Source organism: Uranotaenia lowii, chromosome 1 (genome assembly GCF_029784155.1).
Source record: "Uranotaenia lowii strain MFRU-FL chromosome 1, ASM2978415v1, whole genome shotgun sequence".
Taxonomy (NCBI): domain Eukaryota; kingdom Metazoa; phylum Arthropoda; class Insecta; order Diptera; family Culicidae; genus Uranotaenia; species Uranotaenia lowii.
The window spans coordinates 215,595,280-215,620,342 of NC_073691.1; the positions used below are offsets into that span (position 1 = coordinate 215,595,280).

The 25,063-nt window shown below is 36.1% G+C and overlaps 1 protein-coding gene across 1 annotated transcript in view; it reads left to right on the top strand.

The window, feature by feature from the left end:
• Nucleotides 1-17,203: 17,203 nt before the first annotated feature.
• LOC129747685 (acyl-CoA Delta(11) desaturase-like) overlaps nt 17,204-25,063 on the top strand; it is a 31,652-nt gene continuing 23,792 nt past the window's right edge. Inside the window, exon 1 of the mRNA XM_055742002.1 lies at nt 17,204-17,943. Within this exon, the coding sequence (XP_055597977.1) occupies nt 17,595-17,943 (349 nt within the window). The 5' untranslated portion in view covers nt 17,204-17,594. The remainder of the gene's footprint in view (nt 17,944-25,063) is intronic.

Below are 25,063 nucleotides of genomic sequence, written 5' to 3' on the forward strand. Positions count from 1 at the left end.
AGCCGCCGTCGTCGGGGGAATCGGCGACGAAGATCAGTGCAAGTGTTGATCAATTAGCAAGTGTGATAAATGTGAAATAAAAGTTTTTTACTGCATCAAACCGGTGACTTTTTTCTATTTTGCGAAACCACATCCTGTCCAATAAGATTCGTGAGATGTGCTAAATAATGTAAATGTACAGTAAACAACAGCATTGAATGCTGCCGGGAATTTACATGAGATGTGCAGTATTATCACTTGTAAATAGCCGATTCCTTTCTACCCATGTAGTTGCATGTAAATCTACGTGAATTTTTCTAAGTGTGTATTTTCCATCATTTTCCCTCTTTCGACTAAAACATTCAACTCAACCTTTTAATAAATGATTTTTTTTAAATTCAAATAGCAATTATTAATTCCAAATAAATTCAAATAATACAACTTTAATTCGAAAAAAAGTGAACAGTTTTGAATCCGTTATTGTCTATAGACGCTCCGGTTGAAAGTTGTTCATCGTTGCATCGTTTAAACGCCCGAATGTCGGCACGTGTTTACAGTACCGATCGAAAGTTTCTACGATTATACCAGTAAGAAATTGTGTGCAAGATTTACGTCCACCGGCAAGGGGAATCTTTACGTATTACGAAACGCTAATATTGGCCTTTACGACCTAACCTCATTTCCTATGTAACGTAGGCTGCTCCTAAAAATTTCAAATGAAGATCCTGCTTGCTGAGTTACGCAATAGGTTGCCTTTGCTCAATCCAATTCGAAATACTCTTCATGAATAAAATAAAACATCTAAAAAAATGTCATCCGAGTTTTCGGTTGTTGTAGTATGACATCTATCGATATGATCATCGATAAATCACTGAAAGAAGCCAGCAATCAAACATACACAGATAAAAAAATGTAACCTTACAATACAAGTGATTTTACATTTTTACATCATCGCTTGAAATTTTTTGAAAAAGAGTATAGCAGCTCAACCATTTCTTTGAAAATTACATGTCAATGCATGCTTATTCCAGCGCCAGCGGCATTTTGTCAGTTTTGTTTTGTTTTCATTCCTGTTCGTTTCCCGTCCCGTGCTGCGTCGGCATAAGTTGTTAGTCATTTTTTTTTCAATCAAATATTCGATCCTGATTAAAGGTAAATCAATATTGAAAATAGTTGTGATTGACTTAATAATTTCACACTAATTGCTGTTATTTACAGGAAATTAATGCTGCATCCCCAAATCATCATAGCTGTCTTACCGCACCAGCCGTAGAGCCGCCGTCGTCGGGGGAATCGGCGACGAAGATCAGTGCAAGTGTTGATCAATTAGCAAGTGTGATAAATGTGAAATAAAAGTTTTTTACTGCATCAAACCGGTGACTTTTTTCTATTTTGCGAAACCACATCCTGTCCAATAAGATTCGTGAGATGTGCTAAATAATGTAAATGTACAGTAAACAACAGCATTGAATGCTGCCGGGAATTTACATGAGATGTGCAGTATTATCACTTGTAAATAGCCGATTCCTTTCTACCCATGTAGTTGCATGTAAATCTACGTGAATTTTTCTAAGTGTGTAGTGATGAAATTATCAGATGTCAAATGATGTAGGTACAGAAGAAAAAAACACCTATCGCTTCGAGGCAGAAATCAGTGATTTTTTCATGCAATGCCTAGTGAGACATTTTGGTATCAGGGAAGTTCGTTGAATCTTTCGATCTTTACTCATATTTAATGACCATTTTAATTAGCACTTTTTTGTGCCAATTTGTTTAACACTTTTTTTGCAACTGTCTTTTTTATTTATCGATTTTTTCCGTCTGAGGTGTTTAAGAGTAAAAAAAAAACGCTTGATTTGTAATACAACGGTAAATTAAGTGTTAATCATCGTTTTTTGTTGTTAAATTCTCAGAAAAGAAAGCACGCGACTCTTTCAGCTTTTTGTAGTTTGTACCAAAATCATTGACGTATCTATGCGTTATTTGCGCTGTAAGTACGAACTAGTAGCGATTGATTTGAAGTCCCAAGACGATAATTGTTCGTAGTCCGGTAGCTGCTGCTGGCTGACGTACGCTGTCTGTTTTATTTGGTAAATATTTGCTCGGGTTCGTGTGAACCCGTTCGAGAAGTGACAACGTGCGAAATCATCGCGGAGCTGTTTGATCCCGAGAAATGGGCGGGCATCCTTACTTATATTTGTTATTCTGGCAGCAGTCGATCGACCTTTGGAATAATATTATGATCGCCGATTTGCTCAATAAGTAGTAAAGCTCACACTGCTCCTTTTCATTAATTCACAAATAAATTTTTAACATGAGAATATTGATAAAAATACAAAACAAAAAAACTCAAAAATAATAAAAATGACATAAACAAAAACAAATTAAAAAAGAATAACATAAAAAATGTGTGTATTTAGATAATCCACCATGGGTGCACGGATTCACCGCAGGTTCGCCAACGTAATTATGTATGAAAGTAATTATGTAATGCTATGAATTGAATGCATGTTGTGTAAGCATAGGTGTTATTTGGAAAAATGAGTCAAGCTTCTCCATAGCCGTATAAAAATTCATACAATTTTTAATGTTATTAATCTACGACAGGTATTCCACACTCGTGTGTATAGCTGCCCAGCTAGCCAATAATTGATCATTATGAAAATACATTTAGTTATAAAATGAACACTGCATGGATCTTACCTCTTTCAAAATCTTATCTTTTTACCAATTTCCAACAATGCTTTTTTATATCTTACCTTGAAACATTCGAGTTTTACATGCATTACAAATTTATGAAAACCATCAAAAATAAGGACACCATCGATTCAACCAAGTAGGCTCACAACACATAATAGAATAAAAATCATTATTAAAGTATCAAATTCTAAACAAAGACGAAATCGATTTTTAAATCAAATTTAACGTAGTCTAATAAATTTCTGCAACCATGTTTTACGTTCCTAGGAGTCCAGTACTGGTTTTAAAAATATGAAACATGCCACATTCCCCTTAAAAGAAAAAATAATCAAAAAATATTGAAAAAGTGATTAATTTTACGGTACATATGAATATGAAATAATGATGATAGATTTTCTTATCACGAAAGACACCATTTCTCCCAAAAATCGCTAACATCGAAGGTAGAAAGATGAAACAAAACATTTCAACAGTACCGTACCGTCCGGTTTCTACCGGAAAAATAAAAATGCTCACAGTAGGCCATAATCACACTTCATCGACGAACACATACATTTTTTACTTATTTACATTCGAACGATGGCGATGTTAATTCCTCGATGAACTATTCCTCATTTTAACATATTAAAAGTAAAAATTCACGATTGGTACCTCTTGATTAAGATGACTTCATAATCTTCAAAACCGCACTTTACTTCAAACGCCCGCCGAAGATTTTCTTCTTGCAAAGCGTAAAAAACAGGAATATCTACAGCAACATGTGCGTTCCGGGCATGATTAGCGATAATTCAAAACTACAGCTCAGCCATTAATTTGATCAGTTAAGGCAAATAACCTTATCTCATTATATGTAGATTCACAGAGCAAATTTGTTTGACACCTTCTTCAAAATGCATAAAAGTGGACCGGACATTGCCCTCGACAATTCGGTTTTATTTTACTAATCGCAGCAATCCATGACCAGGAAATTCGGCACGCCCTATAAAAAGTTTATTCTAGCGATTACCAAAAACCGCGGCGAGCATTAAACCCGCTTGCAAACCAATATGCATGATGCTCTGCCAGCCAATACAAGTTTCAATTATTCTGAAAAGATGAACATCTTGTCGGCCATTTCTCTACACATTTCCACCATTTATATAAGTCACACTCATGCATCTCATTTGACCCTTTCTAACTATTATAAGCCACCATAATGAGCCACACTTCCACAACATTCCTTAAAAGCACCAGAGAATAATTTTATTCCCTCACAGAACCGCGCCCCATGAGCAAAGAAAAGATTTTTCTTAACATTTATCTTTCTTAAATCAATGATTGTTGAAAAATCAAGCGATAGAAATCACACGACCACGACCGGTGCAAAATGTGACCGTGGAAACAAATTCGACCGCACTCCAGCAAGGCCAACTGAGAACAGTGAATTAAAAAAATTACAAAAACTACTTAATTTACAAAAACTGAAAAAGAGAGCAAATGCCAAAATTGAAGAATGTGACAAAAATGGCCGCAATAATCCAATCAACAATTTTAGCTTCAATAGGTTTTGATGCAAAGGATGGTGATTTCTAAAAGATTCATAAAGTATTTGTTGATGTAAAGCGTATTGTAATTAAAACTTATTGTCCCAGAGTTCAGAGAGATTTTTCCAGAGTCCATAATCTCGATGCTTTGTTATAATCAATAAGGTATTTTGAATGAAGCACCATTTTTTATCTAATATTCGGAACATATTTGTTTTATTTGTTCATAAATCCTAGGCTTCCTATTTTCTTCAAAGGTGTTAACCATATTTTTGTGAAAAAAAAACTAACTTCAATCTATTTTTGATTTGTGCTCCGGATATATTCAGGATTATAGAGTTAGTATGTGCATTATCCTGCCCCAAATTTGTATAGGGAAGCATGCTAAATGTGGACCAGATCTAATCAGGGGAAAGGGTCGCTCAAAGAGCCTGAAGTTTGTATGGGATATTGTGGCATTTTGTTCTGGATGAAACCCAGGTTTTCATCCATTACGTTGATTTCCTTCGGCCGTTTTCTTTTAAATACGAATTTTCTCAAAGCCTAAGCTATGACGAATATTTCATCCGAAGACTGCAACCATATGTTAGACCAAGGATCAAATTTAGACCCCAAGTTTTTGGTTCCGAGGAATTAAGTTTTTTTTTGGATTTCTATCATAGAGTGGGAGGAAGACGCACGACCAAAAAAGTGCAATTTTAACCCCAGCAAACAACATTTAGTGTCGCCAACGGAACGGTATGGGGGTTCGAACAATAGCTCTGTGGTAGAACACTTGCCTCCCTTACTGATGGCCGTGAGTTCAAGTCCAAGCGTTTATCTCAAGCACAGTTTAGTATTTTGGAATAGGTTTGAACATCGTTGATGAAAGTCGCGAAGGACACAAAGATGTTAAAGATGTATGGGTCAAAATTTATCATGCTTTCAGCAGTGTAGAATTTTTCTGCTCGTTTAATTCAATATTTTAACTAGGAATGTAATATTTTTAAGCATTTACGAGAACCGTAAACAAATTTCTGTAAAACAATACACTGGAAACACTTAATTCTTAGTGCCAGGGATCACAGAAGAAAACTACTACATTTTACGATTGATAAAGAAAGTAGCAACATTAGGCTAACCAAAAAAACCCTCTTATCTCTTCATCCTATATTGTACACGTTTAAAACCTGTATCGTTTATAAACTAACAACCCTTGGGCCCGTTTACCCTGAGGCCAGTTTGACTGATGAAATCCTCTTAACGACCAATGGTGACAGATTGATTTTATAACCTTTGATAGCCCTTTTTGAGGTTTACAATTCTATGTATGTGTCGGCCAAACGTCACTCGTAAAGATAATAAAAACCGTCAAACCAATATGCTGGCCCTTTAATTTAATCCTTGCACAAGTCGAGCATGAGGTAAGGTAGGCGTTTGCATTGAAAAAATGTAGTTTTATCCTTGTACCAATGAGTTCCCATTTATTCCCAACAAGCTAAATTGAAAAAAAAACACTAAAACAGAATATCGAAACAACGGCTTATCTAACGATGGGAAAATCGATCGAATTCGGTAAGGTACATTCGATCTTCAGGACTCATTTGGCAATAAATCGATATTTTCGTCAGACTTGTTTTTGTTTACCAAAGCACGAAGCCCATGTTTGCTTTCCATTATGATGACCGATCATTTTGCGCCGATGGTCATTCAGCTCTGCCGCCGCCCGGAGTGCTTAGCATCGTGGTGGTGACTTAATTATTTCCACGATCAAGTCATGTCCCGGCTTCGACCGGCTGAAAGGCGGCGAGATGGTTCGTGCAATTTTGGCCATCTCTTGGCTAACAGTTGCATTCTAGGCTATTTGCGAGTTTGATGAATGTCAGCTCTAGAATCAGCTTGCTTTGTGTCTTGTTCTCTATCTAACGTCACTTGTCCACAGATTTAGAAACCGCAGCAGTCGACCCAAGGAGACAACTTCTCCTCCAGGGTTGAAGAATTTTCGAAAGTGATTTGCACTATGAGTGGGGTGAAGTTAAAAAGCCAATAACATATACGGCTTGCAGCGTGAGATTGAGTTTCCTCTTAGACGTTATATGGTTGGACATTTCGGCTGCAGCTAACAAAAAAAAAAATGAGTTCAATCTTTGCATAGAGATTGTTCTGGTTTTGGCAACAAAAAGACACGAAAAAGTTGATTGCTATTTTGGGGGGTTCAATTCATTCGTTGCCTGGAGATCAATTGGGTACCTTGAAGTGTGGAATGATTGATTTTCATTTTTTAACGGCTGACTTACTTAAGTCGGCTTGTCTCTTTTTTTCGTCTCAGAGAATGGGGTCATGCAATCTGTTTTCAATTACATTGACAGAGGTCATTGGACTCAAGACCTGACTAGATGGTGCTCATCATTATTAAGTGCAACTGTAAGAATTGAACAAATCAAGTCATTGCTCGGCTTCGACAGCAACTTGCACACTGACGTGGTTGTTGTTTTTTTTTCTTTTGATTTGTCACCTAACTTCGTCGGCTCTTTGGCAAATCGTGATCATAAACCCCGATTTCTTAGGGGTGTTTTTGTGGGTTTCTTCTTTGATTTCTTTTTTCTTATTCAAAATGTTTGTCTGTCCCTCCACTTCGACGATGCGCCATCGATTGGCCGTCGCTATTATAGTCGATTTAGTGACGCAATGGTCATAAATATAATTATAATAATAAGAGTTGTGTGCATGGCCTACTATTATTGAATGAGGGTCGGTTGATCGCAGTAGCTACAGGCAATCGTCCTGCTTGAAAAGTGAAACTAAATTAGAGGGACGGTATTCTTTTCGCCTACTCCGACCACGCTTAGCTGTAGGTGACAAATAAGTGATTTGGGGGATGATCATCATTCTAGAGAAGACTTCTCTCCAAACGTCGATCACTTGCAAACTTCAATTTTTTAACGAAAAAGTTGCCTCGTGATGAGTTCTCTGCCGAAAGGCAGACAGACATTCGACTTGGATGCACATGGACACCGAGCGATTAGGTTGTTGTGTGATTTCCGCGTGACGCAAAACTTGACACGGGATTCTCTTTGTGAGTGAAGTAAAACAAAAACAGAAATAGCAAAGATCTCTCTTTCTCCTATGTAGTGAGTCAGGATTGCTGGATTATAAAGATTTCACAAAATAGATTAATCCAGTTGAGATGAACACGACAGGACACGTGACTGGGTACGTTTCAATTGATGTTCAACTGATAACGAAGCGAAACTTCGTCCCTATGTCAAGCGTGATGAAAATAAACTATGAAAACATTTTTTCAAACTTAGATCATCTATAAAATGTTTTATTTTAATAGTTTACAATGCGTCGATTTTTATGTTTCAAAAATCAAAATTTCCATAACTTGAAACTGCTAACGTGGAACGACATTGAACGACGTAATGATCAAATTTTGCAATTCTCTTATCTTCAAATCAGAAGTACGGGTTTGAAAATAAACAATAACGATCTACGTGACAAATTACACATCAATCTGTCGTCGAACGTTTTCCAATTTTTTTTCTCATTTCGAAAACAGGTTTAATGTTGCTTGCCAGTTCAAGACTTTGAAGGCTTCTCTATGAAGCCGATGATGTTTTATCGTGAATCATAAACACCAATGATGCCGTCTACAACAACTCTGTCTAGACATTGTTCATCTATTTTTCAATGGGTGGTTTGTGGAGACAAGTTTTGGGGCAAAAATAAAATGCTAATTTCTAGGTTGGCCCTCATTTTTAAAATATCCGCAATCGATTCGATCGTTGTCATCCGATTTCTCGTCTGTCAATGATCACATTTCATGGCGGCCAAAGGTAGTTTATTTTTCAATCAATAGTAACAAAACATTCATTGAAAACAATCAATTCATAAATCTTAGTTCCCATGATTCATTGGTAAAATTTTTTATCGACCTAAATTTCAAATTTGTTGAAAAAATCTTACCGTATAATCCTACCAAACCTAATCAACCATCAATTTCCTTGGATTGATCAGTAAACTTGGCAACTCTTGTCCAGGAAACATTAAAATATTTGTTGGAACTTTTACTGCCTGGCCATAAACCCTTCGATTGCCCTCAGAGATGTGGACCTTGGATATTAGTTTAGTTTTCACGAATTCCAATATGTTTAATGAAAAATCTATCCACTAGCTAGACTAAACCTTTGCTGGAGGGACGAATTTTGTGGTAGAATGTAAACAAGTTTTGATCCAAGTTTTTAATTATATATTTTACTATCCTAGTGGGTGAGCTGCTTTCTCGACTGTTTGATCGAAATCTTATCGAATAAACCAAAAGGGCTTATGCGATTCTGAGCAATCGTTTTTAATTTTCCTTTGTTCTGGAATATTTCTCTCTTAAAAATTCTAAACTTTTTGAAACGAATAAATTTATTTGATATTAGACCAATTTGAAATACGAGTTCAATTAATTCAAGATGCTGTGGACAACTGCTTTGTTTGATGTCAGCGAAGATGAAAAGAAAACTTTGGAATTAAAAACAGCCCAAACAAGCCCTTTGATGTGATAAAATGATAAATAGGTACATGATTCGGACACATAACCAAATTATCATCTGTCACATTTAGTCTGAAATTTATTATTGGGCATCAGAATTCCTAGCGCAAATACCGACAATTGATATGCTCGAATGAAAAACCCTTGAGCAATGATCTAACTGAAACAATCGTCACTTAAATTAGTTTTTCCCTTCCATTGGAAAAATAAAAAAAAAAAAACAAAAAACAAAGCATGCTTTGATGATGGTCGAGGGCCAAAACCACAACACACGGCAGGCGGCTGACTGGGACTGACCCTAAATCTAATTGGCATACTTTGTTTCGCCACCAGACAGAAATGCTATAAAAATCACCTGCGTAGGATCTATCACTCGCTCAGTGGGCTGATTTTGGGAGCTCTGACATCAAGGCTGGGAAATTAGAAGGCGGTTCGCTCGAAAGACACAATTCATCATAACGGGAGAAAAAGTGCCAAAACTTCACGCCCCAAAAGCCCCCCAAGGAATGACACCAAAATGGGGTTTTGAAGCATAATTTTCTTCGAGTTTAGAGGCTATAATTATTATCGGTCGTAGCATAATGTTTTCGTTGCAACTTATCCATTGTTTCCACTCAACCAATAGAACCATATTTCACAATTAATAAATAAAAAAAATTCACCGATTTCCACAGATTTTAATTCAGTCTTGAGAATATTGAAAAATACCAGGTGAAACAGGTTATGTAATTTGACACAAAGAAAGTTATGACATAACAAGTTAATTTAAATCACAGAATGACCCATTCCACTTCACCCATCCCGTATAAAATCAATGTTAAGTTTTACACAACTCAAACAACTGTCAAATTATTATCATAAAATAGTACGTAATGAGTTTTTTTTCCTGATCAAAGGCCCATCCCGCTTTCTTAATTTGTATGTTCCATAGAGAATAAACTATTTTCTATTGTTATTTGTGATATTTGAGATAAGATAAGTAAATTTCGAAATAACCAGGTGATTTATTTTACTGGAAACCCCATCTCATTTTCAAAATCTCTACATCCCATGCCATCCTATCCTAGAATCAGTGAAAAAATCAAATAGCTCAGATAATGTTCATGTTATGTTCGTAAAATATAGAGACTCTTTTAAAGAATATTTACTGTATTTGACAGTACGCAGTTTAACAAACTAAAAATCAGAAAGTGGTTCTTTTTTCAAAACAATCTTCAAACATTTTTTTCAAAATTTTATTGTTCAAAATGCCAGTGCGTACTACACATCGTCAACAACTGTCAAATACCTACAAGAATCAAAAACGTAACATGACTTTTATAAAAAAAATGCGAAAATGGACCTAAAAATGCGATTTCTATAGAATTTCAGACGATTCATGAGAACAATACCTTTTCCATCCACAAATCAGTCAAAAAAAAAATACAAAAGCAATAAAGAAAAGAAAAAATTGAATGAATGATTTGTTTTTTGAAATCAGAATCTCACGTTTTTTTTTTTTTGATTTTTTGATTAAAATAGATTTACTGGTTGTGGAATGTAAAATGTGATTTTCTTATGAAAAATTTCGTACAAAATTCTATAGAATTCGAATTTTAGGTATGCCTGAAATATTGTATCTCACGTGACTTTTGATCCCTTTTCAAAAACTTCAGACATAATAACTTTATATTTCAACAATCATTCTACAAAATTTCAATAAAGGAAGAATAAGAGTTCATTATTTACATAAGAGTATCTTAAATCTATGCAACAAAATGAGTTATTTCCAATTTTCAGCATTTTAAGAATAAAGTAGGCTCTAGGTCCAAAGCAGGACTACTCACTCTACGTAAATTTCATTTTTTTTCGTAAGCGATTTAGATTAATTATGAAGCTTTCGGAGAGCTTTTGAAAATGGTCATACATTTGTCCTAACTACAAAACGTCAAATATTTACCTGGCATCGTGGATCGGAAGAATGCAAGATTTTGCCCTCATAGCTTTAAAATAGTTGCCAGCGACAATATTTTTCAGTTCTATCATTGGTCAATATTTCTCAATATCCATCTGATTTTAAGTCATCTGGATGCACTGCTGGATGCAGAGAGAACATGACGATGATTTTCTCACTTGGAACCCGCGCCGGGGAAAACCATATTTACAAACATGGCGGGCTTTCTATCATATCCGATTTAAACTGACTCCAGACGACATTTTAAACGATTTTTTCACTATGCAGTTGGAATTGCGATTCGCAACACCATTGTAAACGACCTAAGTTATCATTTTTGATACGATTTCATGTTTGCTGGGCTGCGAGAAAGTGAGCTTGGTATCCAAAATTATATCAAGGTCCTTGGCGATGAAATGGCGGCATAAGGTAGTCGATGACAATTTGTACTCGAAGTTCTAAGGTTGAAGTTTACGAGTAAAAGAAATGTCGCTACATTTGGAAATATTAGGAGCCATACCATTCTGATGGCACCAAGTAAGCACCGTCAGCGTACAACAGCTTTTCCGATTCAATAATAGCGCATAGATCGTTGATAAAAAGAACGAAGATCAAAGGTTCCAGGTGACTTCCTTGTGGAACTGCAGAAGCTATTCGAAGAGATGTCGAGTTCACGTTGTTCAGTCGTACGCAAGGTGTTACCGTATATCAAATTCTTCTTGCTTCAGCCATTTTGGCCATTTTGGTTTTGTAACTGCGGAATCAATGGAGTTTGTATACCAACAAACCACTGAAGAGCTGAGAAAGTATTCTAATGTTTGTAAACAAACTCATTGAGCGCCCCGCGCTCCCGTCGGCTACTTACTGTAAAAGTTGGAGAACCTTGTTTTTCTTAAAATCTTGGTCGTATATAAGCAGTCCGGTCTACGATATCAGAGTTGATCCATTTGCAAAGCCAACCAGATAGTCCTATCCGACGCATTTTTTTGATGACAAACTTGTGCGATACTGTATAAAAAGCCTTGCTCAAGTCTAGATAAACTGCATCGACTTGTTGAGGATTGTCAAGCCTATTAACCAACTTTGAAACGAATGTCATGAGGTTGGTGGTTGATCACTGGTCGTAGATCTACGTTTCATGAACCCCTGTTGATCTTCAGAAATACAGTGATGCACCGGTTGATAAAGCAGGTCATTAACGAGGCTCTCAAATGAATACCCTAGGCAAACAGCTTAGAATCGAAATCCCTCGCTAGTTTTCCACTCGATACAAGTATCCGAATTTGAGGATTGGAGTGATCGATGCAATTTTCCATGCGGTGGGAAAAGTACATTCCGTTAACGATTGATTTAAAATCATCGAAATTTGAGTGGATCGGCGCATTTCTTAACCAGAATAAGAGGAATGCCATCTGGTCCAGGTCCTTTTATTCCATCTAACGGAGACAGCTTCTGGAAACGTCATTTGAGGAGAAATCGTATCTCAAGAAACTCAGTCATATCATGGCCTTTGAGGAACCTTTTTCTTGCTTTCCTCAGACGATTTCGAAGGCTACGAAGTTCGGGGTTTAACCAATGTTGACTTATTCCAATACGTGTATACCGTTTTTTTAAAACAGGAACAATATCTCGAACTACTTCATTCAATTTTCCATAAAAAGCTTCTACCACGTCATCGATTGAACCTTATAAAATACACGGCCAATCAACAGCGGCTAAAGTCTCAATAAAAGAGTCGAAATCGCATCGTTTGAAATCTAAAACCTATTTATCCAGCATTGGTGGTGGCAATTCATCTTCAAACATGAACAGCAACGGAGATATTAATGTTGACGGGATCATCTATAAAACCAAACAAATGAGTAGATACCCAAGCAACCAAAAGTCTCATATCTACTTAAACTCGTTCCTCCAAAGTTTGAATTTCGCTGAATAAAGGTTTCAAAGGGAATTGGTACCAAATTCTCTCGAATGTGAGCATGAAAGTTACAAAAGGTTGCTCAAAAAGCCTTCTATGGACTTGAAGTTCCAAACAGTTCCTCAAATAGCCTTTTTTGTGACATGTCAATCGCACCCACACAGTATAAAAGTTACAAATTAGGTCTCAAATAGCCTTCTGTGAACTTCAAGTTCCAAGAAGTTTCTCAAATAGCCTACTGTGAACTTCAAGTTCTACGAAGTTTCTCAATTACCCTATTTTGTGACATGTCAATCGCATCCACACAGTATAAAAGTTACAAATTAGGTCTCAAATAGCCTTCTGTGAACTTCAAGTTCTAAGTAGTTCCTCAAATAGCATTCTGTGAACTTCAAGTTCCAAGAAGTTCCTCAAATAGCCTTTTCTGTGACATGTCAGTCGCATCATTCAGAATAAAAGTTACAAATTGGATCTCAAATAGCCTTCTATGGACTCGAAGTTCCACAAAGTTCCTCAAATAGCCTTTTTTGAGAAATGTCCGCCATTTCATGAATATGAAATGTGAACGAACATCACAAAAGGGCATATAATAAATAATTCATTTTTGGAACTTGGAAATTGTTGAAATGTATAATTTTTTCTGAAGCTTCAACTCAGAACAACTTAAAGCTAACTCGCAAATGATTGTTTTTTAAAAGAGTAAATACTTTGACTTTATAAAATTTCGTCCAACTGTATTTACTTACCACGAATTTATCACACATTGAATGTCAGTTGAAGCAATTCATTAATTAAATATCAAGATAAACTCAAGAATTTGTACAATTTTATGCTTAACAGTTATAAACATGGAATTTCATTTTTTTTAAAACCGATATTATTTTAACGGATGATTGATTTATACGCCGTTTCGTAATGTTTCTTAGTAATAATCAACATGCGTCTTTGCTGTTGGCCGCTGGTTGCCCTTGCGGGTATTCTAGGAAGCTTATAACCATTTCGAATTTTAGCTGCCGGCAAGGCAACATCTAGGCGTGGCGTCGTGGCAGCGTATTCGGCTATCATCTCGGAGGATGGGGTTCAAATCTGGTACCAGGACTAAATTTTTCCATTAGGTTGTTTGATTGCTTGAGTAAGCGAATCAAATAATTGTGTAGCAGAACTGGCGTGCGGGCCGGCATGTATCGAACAAAGTTAAAAACAAAGCAATTAAGTAAGATTCCCTCATTTGATGAAGGAATAAAGATGGATACCGAGAGACCGGCAGTACCACATGGACTGGTGATGACCAAAATAAGAGAGGAGAGGAGAATTATTTTTTGTTTTTGCTGATTAAACGTTTTCTTGTGGGCTGAATAGAAGGCCATTCAAATCTGTAATGGAACTTCAAAGTTTCAATAAGAACTTAAATTTTGGGCTGAATAAAAGGAACTTCAGCACATTGACTATGCTGATTAAGCTGTGTTCGATCTTTTTTACGAGACTTTTTGTTGCTTGGGTATTGGATGAAGATGAAGATAAGAATTTTTGGCTCTAAAGCTACTTCGTTTGCACGATTTTTATTTTTAAATTTTGGACCGGTATTTTCTCGGACAACAGTGGTGTACTACAAGGTAGTCACTTGGGACCCCTTCTCTTCATCACTGTTATGCACGAATTTCCTGAAGGCTATTGGATGTGTTCGTGCTGGTTTATGCCGACGATTTAAAAATGTTTCTGCCTATTTCTCGCCCAAAAGATTACCCAATACCGCTTAGAAAACGATTGCAATATTGCTCGGCAAAACTCAGTGAAAGACTTGGGAGTGGGAGTGCAGTTGGACCAAAACTTGTAGAAAAAGTTGTAGCAAAGGCAAACTTCATTTTCAGAATGGTCCTCCTATTGACTGGATAATCACTGTAAGATATTTTCAACTACACTGGATTAGTTCAGACCGTCATCAAATACGCCCGAATTGTGTGGCAATCGTACTACAACTTTCACAACAAAAGAGTTCAGAAGAAGTTCTTGAAATACGTTTTGAGAAACCTTGGATGGCAAGCAAAAATGCCGGAGAATCGAGCCTAGTGCACGTTGAAAGGTTTGGGCACGCTGGAAACTGAAAGGAAATCGATCGACGCCCTGTTTTTGAAGGATTTAACCAGTGGAAAATTTGGCATCTGCCGTATTTGGCATCTCTTACATCTCCTAACAAAGGCAGTTTACGTATCGTAAGGCCGTTTCAATTAGATAATCGGATCCAAAATTAAACACTTCTACTAATTCAACAACATTAAATATGTGAAAATCGACTCCGAAATCGGCAAGTTATAGCTGCTTGAATTTTTAGAAATTGACATTAAATTTTTACGATATCTAATAAATTTTCGTTTTCCAATTTTTAATTCATTTTCAGTGCTCCAAATGAGAGCGATATAGTGTTTTGCGTGTTGAGCAGCCAATCAAATGTACAGCTCAACAGACAGCAATTGATTTATGACGCACCCAATCTCTATTTGAATTTGCTTTGAACAGCCAGACGCTAAACCTTGTGACCGAAATTATTTGTTTCCAATTGTTTCTACGAGAGAGCTTTCTTGGGTCAGTAATGTATTAGGATCTTCAAAAAGTTTGATGACGATGATTTCAATGATGCAGTAATAGGATTATTGCAAATTGATGTGGAGATGTTTCATCGCGATATTTGTTTCCAAAAGGTCCTTAAATGTTTGCACAACTGACATCACATGTGCTAACAATTTTGGATCTCTTCATCGTTACGAGAGATCACGCACCCAGCATCCGAGACCGGAATGATTAATGATTGGAAGAAATGAGGCAGTAGGTAGCCGAAAGTGAAAGGCGCAGTATCAATAACGCGTCCCTGAATGTTATTTTTCGTTCCGAGATCAACAACTCACCGGTGTCCTGAAAGGAATTCAATTCTTAATTACGGGATCGGTTCGGTTGTTGGTTATGTTATTTATTAACTCTTATATATTGAATGCTTAGATTGATCGTATTGATCAAACACAGTCAATAACTTTAATCTTCTCGCAAAAATGTACAACTTTGCTGATCATAAAATGCTAATGCGGCAAAAAGCTCTTAAATTTATCGCTCCAGCATAAATTACTAAGAAATATTCTTCAGCATTAGTTGATTCATTATCGTTTCGGCTTGTTAATACTTTCATCATACTATATGTTCAGTGGAATAAAAACAAAATAATTCAGAGTACGTCTCAAACATGTAATGTAGAAATAATCGGTAAGGGTGATGTTATTTGCTTACAGGTTTTAGTTTTGGCAGGATAGCCAAATATGCCTTAAACTGGAGTGATTTACTATCATCGGATGTTGTTTGACTTACATAAATTTATGGTTGCAATAGAATTCCTATTTGAAAACAATCCAGTATAAAAAATCAAGGGGATTAACAATATCCCAAGAAATTTCTATGTTTACCGCTTGCTTATGATGTCTTTGTATTTCAAAGTCAATGATTCAGTTCCGTTGGAGTTGAATATTCAGTTAAATGTTTGAACACATCAACACGAACTTCAGCCGAGAAATGTTAAGCACTTGTTAACAACTCACGCACAAAATCCCTCCATTGAGTGCGACAAACTTGTACCTACCTACCGCAATGCAAAATAGGTGTGCCGGATAATAAAGAAATTCACTTGCAACCTATGTATCACGCCATGGAAAGCAGTCAAGGTGAGAGAAAAAAATGTCAAAGTTCCATAACAAATTCCTTCTCCAGTCTCATCAGGGCTTAATGAGACGACATTATCGTAAGTAAAGAGATGAACGCACACCTTTAAGTACCCATAACGCCAGCTAGTGACGTGTCGAATGTTTTCACAAGACAGGCAATAAATTACAAACCAAACAATACATCTCGTCCACCTTCAACAGTGAAAAAGCCTTGCAAAAAAGGCTCGAATGGATTGATTTTTATTTTTGGCAGCAAATGGCTTTTCCAAATCTGAATCAGTAGCTTATTTATTTTCCGCAGGTAATCATCTCCCCTTCTCTAGGTTTGTGGCATGCAACGTTTAATTAAACGCCACACTGCGGCACTGCTGTCCATACCCCAATATTTGGGGTGGGAACCGTGTGGAGAGCCTACGCACAGTTGGAAAAAGTAAAAAAATAAGAGGAGGGAAGTTAAAACTTATGATTAAAGGTTGTGAAACGAATTGAAAGCAAAGTCTGCAGTTAAACCGGAATCTGTATTATAAACTACAAAGAATAAAAGAGAAAAGTACTCATGAGAGCACGAGGGAATAATTTTCCGTTAGGAATCCATTTTCAATCGTGTAGGATATAACGAGATCATGATGAATGGTAAATTTAGACATTTCGACCACTGTCCACCACAGGCAGGGCGACAGTAACTGACTGATTGTCTTGTTGTTTGTCATCGGGCTGGAGTCCCCCTCCCGTAGTTCCGTCGTTATTGTAGAAGACTGGCACCCGCTCGTTCATTGTTGGCCTAGGTCCACGATCGAAAATCGAAGAAAATTCATGCAGCAGCGCCCCTTGATTCCAATCCCTAGAGCAATCGACATCCCCTCAGTGCCACATTTTTTTTACAACGAACGTAGTAGGCCTGCTTAGATTCGATACTTGAAGGAATCATCATGGAACACCATTGCTCAGTAGGCGCTTACCATTCGAAGCGCAAATATATCCACCAACAGCACAGCTCATGAGCTAAGATAATTTGGTTTACAGGTGTGATCGGTGATCGTTCATCATATCCAGCGCATATTAACGGAAGATATTTCGGCGGGTGGTTTTTGGGCCCATTCGATCGGCGAATCTCTTACGGAACGGTCACGTGCGGGAATTGGTCCCGGGATAAAGTGAGGGTATCCAAGAAAAAATACCGATAACCAAGTGCTCCAAACAAAAAAGGTTCTCATTTGGGAAGTGATCGACAAAGTGTTAGGATATGATCAATTAGTTTACCCAGAAGATTAATCCAATTGTGGATTTTGTGGCTCCTCGGAAACATTACAGCATCACGATGACGACCGATCTCTTCAACAGTTTGCAGTTTATCGGAGGCAACGCGGGAGCAAAGATGGGCAAGGGAAAAGCCATCATCAACGATCTGAACAATAATGAGACGATCATGCACGACGATCGGAACATTAGTGAGCAGGATGTCAACGCGTACTTGCAGCACTACAACAAGTGGACCCAGAGTGCGCTGGGACATCGGCTGACCGCAATTCTGAAGGATTGGTTCGGGTACGAGTTTGATGCAGAGATCAAGTGGAACAACGTTTTTATGATTGGGATTTTCCACGTGTTCGGCATTTATGGCTTTCTGGCATACTCGTGGCGAGCATCCTTGGTGGCGTGGGCTTGGGGTAAGCGTTACAAGATATTTTGGATTACCATGTTAACATTGTGGACCAGCTCAAAATAATCTTATAATTGAAAATAGTGGTTCTGATATAAAAGGGGATTATTCCACATATTTAAAAACAAAAAATTCTAAGATTCAACTGATAAGTATATCAATTCTTCAATAAGATTCACGCCAACCAGATTATCTCCTGTAAAACTAGATTATACTTCTGTTGTAGACCCTAAGCATCTCAAGATGTACATTCAAATCAAACTGTGAGAGAGGCGACTTTTGAACTATATTTTGTAGCTTGTTTATTTCCTAACATTTTAAAATGTTTAAAGTTATGTCGTGAGACGGATTACTATGTAAATAAAAAATAAAAATGTGATAATGGCTTTTTTCACTCATTCAAATATTCCTCTTACATTTAAAGAAAATCAAATTAGAAACCGATTATGCTTCATAATTCAATTTTTTGTTTCTTAACCAAAAATTATTGTCCAAAACCTTTCTTTGTTCTATTGAACTCTTCCTATTCTTTTAGTTGCACGAATTAATCTTAAAATGCCTGTAAATAATTAACCCATATGCAATGATTCCTAAATTAGCGCAACAAGTTAGAATTTACGTACGACAACTGGAACAATCTGACGCTTATGTTTTTTTGTGCAAATATTATATAACGTTCTGAGAGTCACATTTATATCCAGAATTAAAAGATCAAATTTCGGGTTCCGAATTTATGCATAGAGCATGGTTGGCCAAGATTTTCACCAAAATTGCCTTATTTTGAAGCTAGTGGACAGCAGAAATTGAATTTCTTTAAGAAAACTCCGCATCATGGATCCGCCTTCCTTCTAGGCACAATTTTCCCGTTTGTTTGGATAACGTACCGCTATTAAGCCTACCACCATTCTGATACTAAACAGTATTTACGAAGAAATTACAAAAAATAAAATAATTATGTGACTCATATACGAACATAAATTCTTAACAAAATTTTTAAGAACGACTAAAATGAATCAAAAGAAACAATCTCCAGGGTGGCCAATAAAAATCGATTTTTGATTTCCGCATTTTCCCCGTCTTTTTCCCGCATGGTCTCACGAAATTCCCGATTTTGTAAAATAGAAAACCAGGCAAAATTTCGAATATTTTTTTTTTAATTTTTATTTTTTTTCAGTGGTAAATGATTTTTTGATGATTTTTTTTGGTTATTTCAACCAATTAAACTACAAATCATTAGATTGATACGCAGGGTTTTTTTTATTAAAATTACGTCACTTGAGTCGAAAATGTTGAACAAATATGATTGTTCATAAAAGAAAAAGGGTACACCGGGGTAACTATGGACGTGGGGTAAGTGGGTATGCACTATTTTTTTCAAACTTTGAATGCAGAATGTTAAATTTACTTGTAATTTATTCAAAAACTGTAAAAGAAATAAGATTCCGAAAATAGCGGATGTTTACAGCGCCTTTTTGTTAATTTTCTATTTTTAACTACAATGTCAAGTTCATGTGCATCTTTTTCAATGGCAAATTTCTTGTAAACTAGCGGAAACAGCGGTTTAAAATGAAGAAAAAAGAGTTTATTTAAAAAAAAACTAAAATTTTGTCTCCAAACCCTACTTGGGATAAGTGGGGAGGACTTTATATAGACTTGATAATAACACATTTTTTTTAATTTTCTATCCTTCATTTAATACAATTTAGCTATATTTAGCATTCGGATCATTAAAAGTTCTGTAAAGTACTTGTTTGTTCTAAAATAAGTATATGTTTTCGATAAAATCGTGTGTTCCAACATAAGTTACTCGTAATAATCTATTTATTTATTTATTTCTGAAGTCTTTGACTATTGTCATACAGACTGATTGCTTAAGATTAGCTTATAATTAAATTACAAAGCAATTAAGTTAGGTGACGTCACGGATTGCACATTTAAACTTAGATTTATTAACATGATAGTCAAACAAGTGAGAAACAGCATTGAAAACTTCACAACATCGAAAGAGGGGGTGATTCTGTCCGTCTTAAACAATTAAAAATCGTTGAAAGATACCTTACTAATATTAATGGTGCATGTAATGATGTTAAGTATAAACGAAAATATCAATATTCCAAAATATACTATTTTCTCAATTTCTTATGAAAGCGAGTTCGATTATGAAGTTCAACCGTTTTGACAAACTAAGCCAGAATTTAATTCATTAAATTAGACAAATGAATGAACAACCTCGAGCGTGTAACGCACGAAAAGGAAACTGTCATTCTGGAAGATAAATTTGAGGAGTAAAGTCGTAATTTTCTTGCTTTGGAAATTGTGAACGGAAGATTTTAAATTGTTAGAGCGTAATTTTCTTTGAATATTGTGAAAAACTAAGACATAATAGTACCATGAACTTTTTTTCGAGCAATAAAGTAACGTATTAAACCAAGAAAATAAAAATTTGTTGAAAATTTCCTAAGAAATCAAAGGGAAAATCAACCGTTCCCACTTACCCCATAAAGCGGGGTAAGTGAAGTCACCAGCAACAATTTACGAAATAACTTTTCTTGCTTTGCGTCTATTAAGCTTAGCTCATTAGCGTTTGTAAACAACATGTTCTGCATCAAATTGATCGCAATTTTATCAAAATTGAACCACTGCTGATTTTTAATGGTTTTTTTCAAGTTGAGCTATACGAAAAACCGTCCACACTTACCCCAGTGGACCTTATATTAATTAAAATCTATGTGATAATCGTTTTTTCGCTGTATTTGTTTCTCAGATATTTTTAAGTATTTTAATTTGTTTGTCCATCTTGTATCTCTCTGAGCGTCAGATTACACCTTCAATTTTTTTGCCTTATTTTCTGCCTCTCGCTTCCGTTTTGCAATAGTTTCTTTCAGATTGTTCTCTTTTTTTTTTGCTTTTAAGAACTCGACATACCTTGAGTGGAATTTCGAGCATACTGTATTGACGGTTATTCCCTTTGTTCAATGAAGCAAGTTGAACTAGTCGAAACCGATCCAGCTCGGCAGGAAGATCCGTTTCAACCTGGTAGAATTCATCGAAGTCAATTGGAAAGAAACTGGTGATCAACTGTCAGTCCATTTCTACTTGTTTCGACCTATTTTGACCAAACTTCATTGAACAGATTTCCACTAAGCCAAAAATTCCCGACTTTTCGAAAGAATTTCCGGCTTTTCCCCGCTATTTTCCCGTTGGATTTCAAATCCCGTCTTTTTCCCGCATTTCCCGCTTTTCCCGCATGGGTGACCACCCTGAATCTCGACTCAGAACTAAGACCAAAACCTCTTATACCACAATTCTACTACAATTTATCAAAAAAAAATCTCACTTGTTGATAGATATTTAAAAACTGTAAAAAATGTCTCACTTGTTGATAGATATTTTAAGATTATACTCGAAAAATGCTATCAAAAGCTATTCACAAAAAAAGTTGGTGCATAAATTTAGGTTTACCTAGTTCTCAAGTCCCGAATATCAAATTTTCAATAAGATAAGACTTCCTAAGGTTACCAGATTACCCAAATTTCGCCCTAATGTTTTCACTTTATTTGTAAAATCCAAGCAAAGTTCAATTACGTGATCACAATTATGTATGTAGCGCCCAAAACAATTTGTTTAACCTAATTTTATCGACATTAACTGGCTGATATGTTTCAATAAAAAAAATAATTTTGAATTTTTGTTTTTGAAGAATTCCCAAATTTGGCTGGATATTGCCTAGGTTTTGGGTTGTAAACTTTGAAATTGACTGTCCGATTTTTTTAGATGAAAAAACCCGGATATGCTTTGCCCGGATAAGTGCGTAAAAATATCTGGTAAGTTAGGTTTGAATCATTTCTGATGTTCTGGTTGCAATTTTTTTCTTCATAAAAATCAAAATTTGTTGCAAATGATTGGATTGTGGAATCTGCGTCCAATTTATTATTCTTAATTTTCAGTGTTAAATTGTTGATTGAGTTAATTTTCTATCTACAATTTCCTTCGATTGTAGTCTCTAGAGCTGAATTTTGGTCATGGGACTCATATGTGAATATTTTTCACATGGAACACATCATAGGTTATATTTTTTTAGATTTTTTTTTTTCATAAAGAAATTCAGCTTCTTTTGTCCGTTAGATTCAAAATAAGCCTATTTTGGTGAAAATCTTGGCCACCGATGGACTAAAGGGTCATAAAAAGGATTGAAATTTTTGAAATAGGTCTTAGATCATAAGCATGATCATCTACCCTGCAGTTGCAACGAGGTCGATAAATTGATATCTGGTAGATATCAGATATTGATATCGTGAATTTTTCCTTCATCGCAATCGGAAATCCAAAAACGGTTGAATGAAGAAGAACGTTACCAGTTTTAACGAAAGGGCAGCTTTTTCATGCAAATTCAGTTTACATACAACGGATTTACAATACGATTGTTGATAAAATATGGTACGTTGCATGTTCAATTTTACCTGGTAACATTTTCAATTTCAACATTTAAATTTAAATTACTTTTGTGAAGTAAGTGACTGGTAAACTTCTTTATAGCAGGTTTATAGCAGGTAACCATGAACAAAATTCTCTAATAACACTAGTTTTCTGCATTTTTGAATTAAGTTAATTTAAAATCATTTTCAATGTAAAATCGGGAGCTGAATCCGAAAATAATTATCAAAATATCTCAGTAAAAAAATTTTAAGTAAGATACTTCAAATTCTTGTGAAATAGCTCTGTTGGCAAGTCAGTTGCCTCCTAAGCCGATGACCGTGAGTTCGAGTCCAAGAGTAAACATCGAACACAGTTGTAGCGGATAAATTTTCCAATGACTGTTCGCCAACTGCATCGTTCATGCAATCCAAGATATTTCAACCTAAGTACAGGGTGCTCCATCTGGGAGTATCCAATTTCACCGTCGAGCTCGTATATTAGCTCAAAAATCATTAATGTTCTTCGGTTTGCTTGCGTGAATTTTCCTTTTTAGATGTGCCCAAAAAAATTTGAACTTTAAAAAAACGAATAAGCAGACCAGTTCACAATTTTTGAGACAACGATTGATACGATAAGCACGCACAGTTTTCACAATTGAACTATCGTTTTCGATGTCAAGCACTTCAATTTAAGCGCCTTCTATTTGTCTGTATCGACTCATAGCACTAAATCAATGACGTGTCGAAATTGTGTTTACCTGTGGAAATCGGCTGAAAAACAGCAAAGTTATTCGACGTTGAAATCGGATGTAGGGAAGAGGTGGGCTAAATGCGCATATTAAGGAAAGTACTCCCGAAACCGGAGGGCTGAAGCATGGATCACTACAAATCTGGACGCATTAAAACGGGTCTATCTCGGAGCTATATAAACGAAATAAAAATGTTTTGTACTTGAAATGTAGGGTTTTTGTTGCACTTTAAAGGAAAAATAATAAAAAAAATATTCCGATGTTGTTTTGATGAATTTTCGAACTTTTGGTTAAGTGTCACTCATTATAGTTTGAACACCCTATTCGCTGACCTCAGCGGCCATTTTGTTCCACAATCTCTTCATCTCTGTTGCTTCCCGAGTCGTCCTACCATTCTTCTTCATCTTCTGCTTGACAATTGCCCAAAATTTTTCGATAGAGCGGAATTGAGGGCAGTTGGGTGGGTTGATGTCCTTTTCGACAAAATCCACCCGTTGGCCCAATACCACTGTAGAACCTCCTAGCTGTAGTGGCAGCTTGCCAAATCTGGCGAAAACTTAAAACTTTGTGAGATCTAATGTACGAAAAAAAAAGTTTTTCAGGCATTCCTCCTTGTAAATTTCGGAGTCCATGGTCTTGTTTTTCACAAAAACCGGAATTTTTCGTCCGCAGCTGCAAATACCTTGCCAGATCAAACTCTTTCTTGCAAACTTATCAGCAAAAACGAATTTGAAGTTGCCGGGGACATCACCATGACCAGTGCAGTGCACCACTGCAGTGGCTTTACATAATTTTTGGCCAGAAAGCTGCCCAAAATCCATCTTCACGTACGTTTCGTCATCCATGAGGATGCATCCGTCGAACTTCGTTGGAATCTTCTTGTATAACTTACGGGCACGTCCTTTGGCTACTAAATTCTGCTTCAATGTCCGGTTTGGTTGCTTACTGGTCCGATAGGATCGTATTCCTTCGCGTAGACGAATTCTGCTGACGGTGCACCGGTCGGCGTTGAATTTCTTGGCAATGTCATAGTCCGACTACCCTGTGTTTTCCTTGATCGTTCTCAACACCTTCAAATGCAGTTTCCGATCCTTAATTCCACTATGACGCTTGGTATGAACCTGCCGATCTATAGTACGCATCTCACGGAAACGTTTGAGAACGCTACACACGGTTGATTTGACCATTTTTAACGATTTCGCGATTTTTGAACCCGTGGTCGGGTTTTTTAACGTGGGTGTTCAAAATTTATTTTCATCTCGCGGCTTCCATCACGTGTAACTTTTTTGAAACAAAACGAATCGTAATGAAATTTTCAGCACTGGTAGAAGAAACATTCCTCTACAAAGTGCTGCCAAAACATTCCAGATCCGACAACTAGGAGCACTATGGTTAAAATAAATAGTGCGTCCAGATTTGTAGTGATCCATGCTTTAAATGCCGGTTTAAATTTATGTTTTTAGCTAAATTTTATTTAAACTTGAAATGTTTTGATATTATTTAATTTAAAATGGTAGAAATGGATGATAAGCTTACGTCAAGGCTAAATTTTTAGACATTACTAGTTATTTTGCCTGAAAACAGGTAGGTATGCCATATGGCCATTTTTCATGGTAATATTTAATTCACATCGTATTTTTATCGGATCAGTATTTAGCTCTTTTTTTCACTGTAAGGTTGTGATTTGGGCGTAGATTTAATGTTTCAATGATACAAAGTAAAAAATTTATTAGACTAATCTATTTTTTCTTGATATAGGCACTTAACCTGCCTGGCATTCAAAACCTGTCTCTTATTCATATATCTTATCATTCTAAACTTTGCCGAAAGCTTCAATTTGTTGAATTTTCGATTTCCAGATGAATAAGAAAGAAAAACCATTCACATTTTTGTTAACAGTTCTGTACGTACGATAATTAAAGTTCAATATATTCTAAAAAAACTGACCAAAATCTTGTTTGAA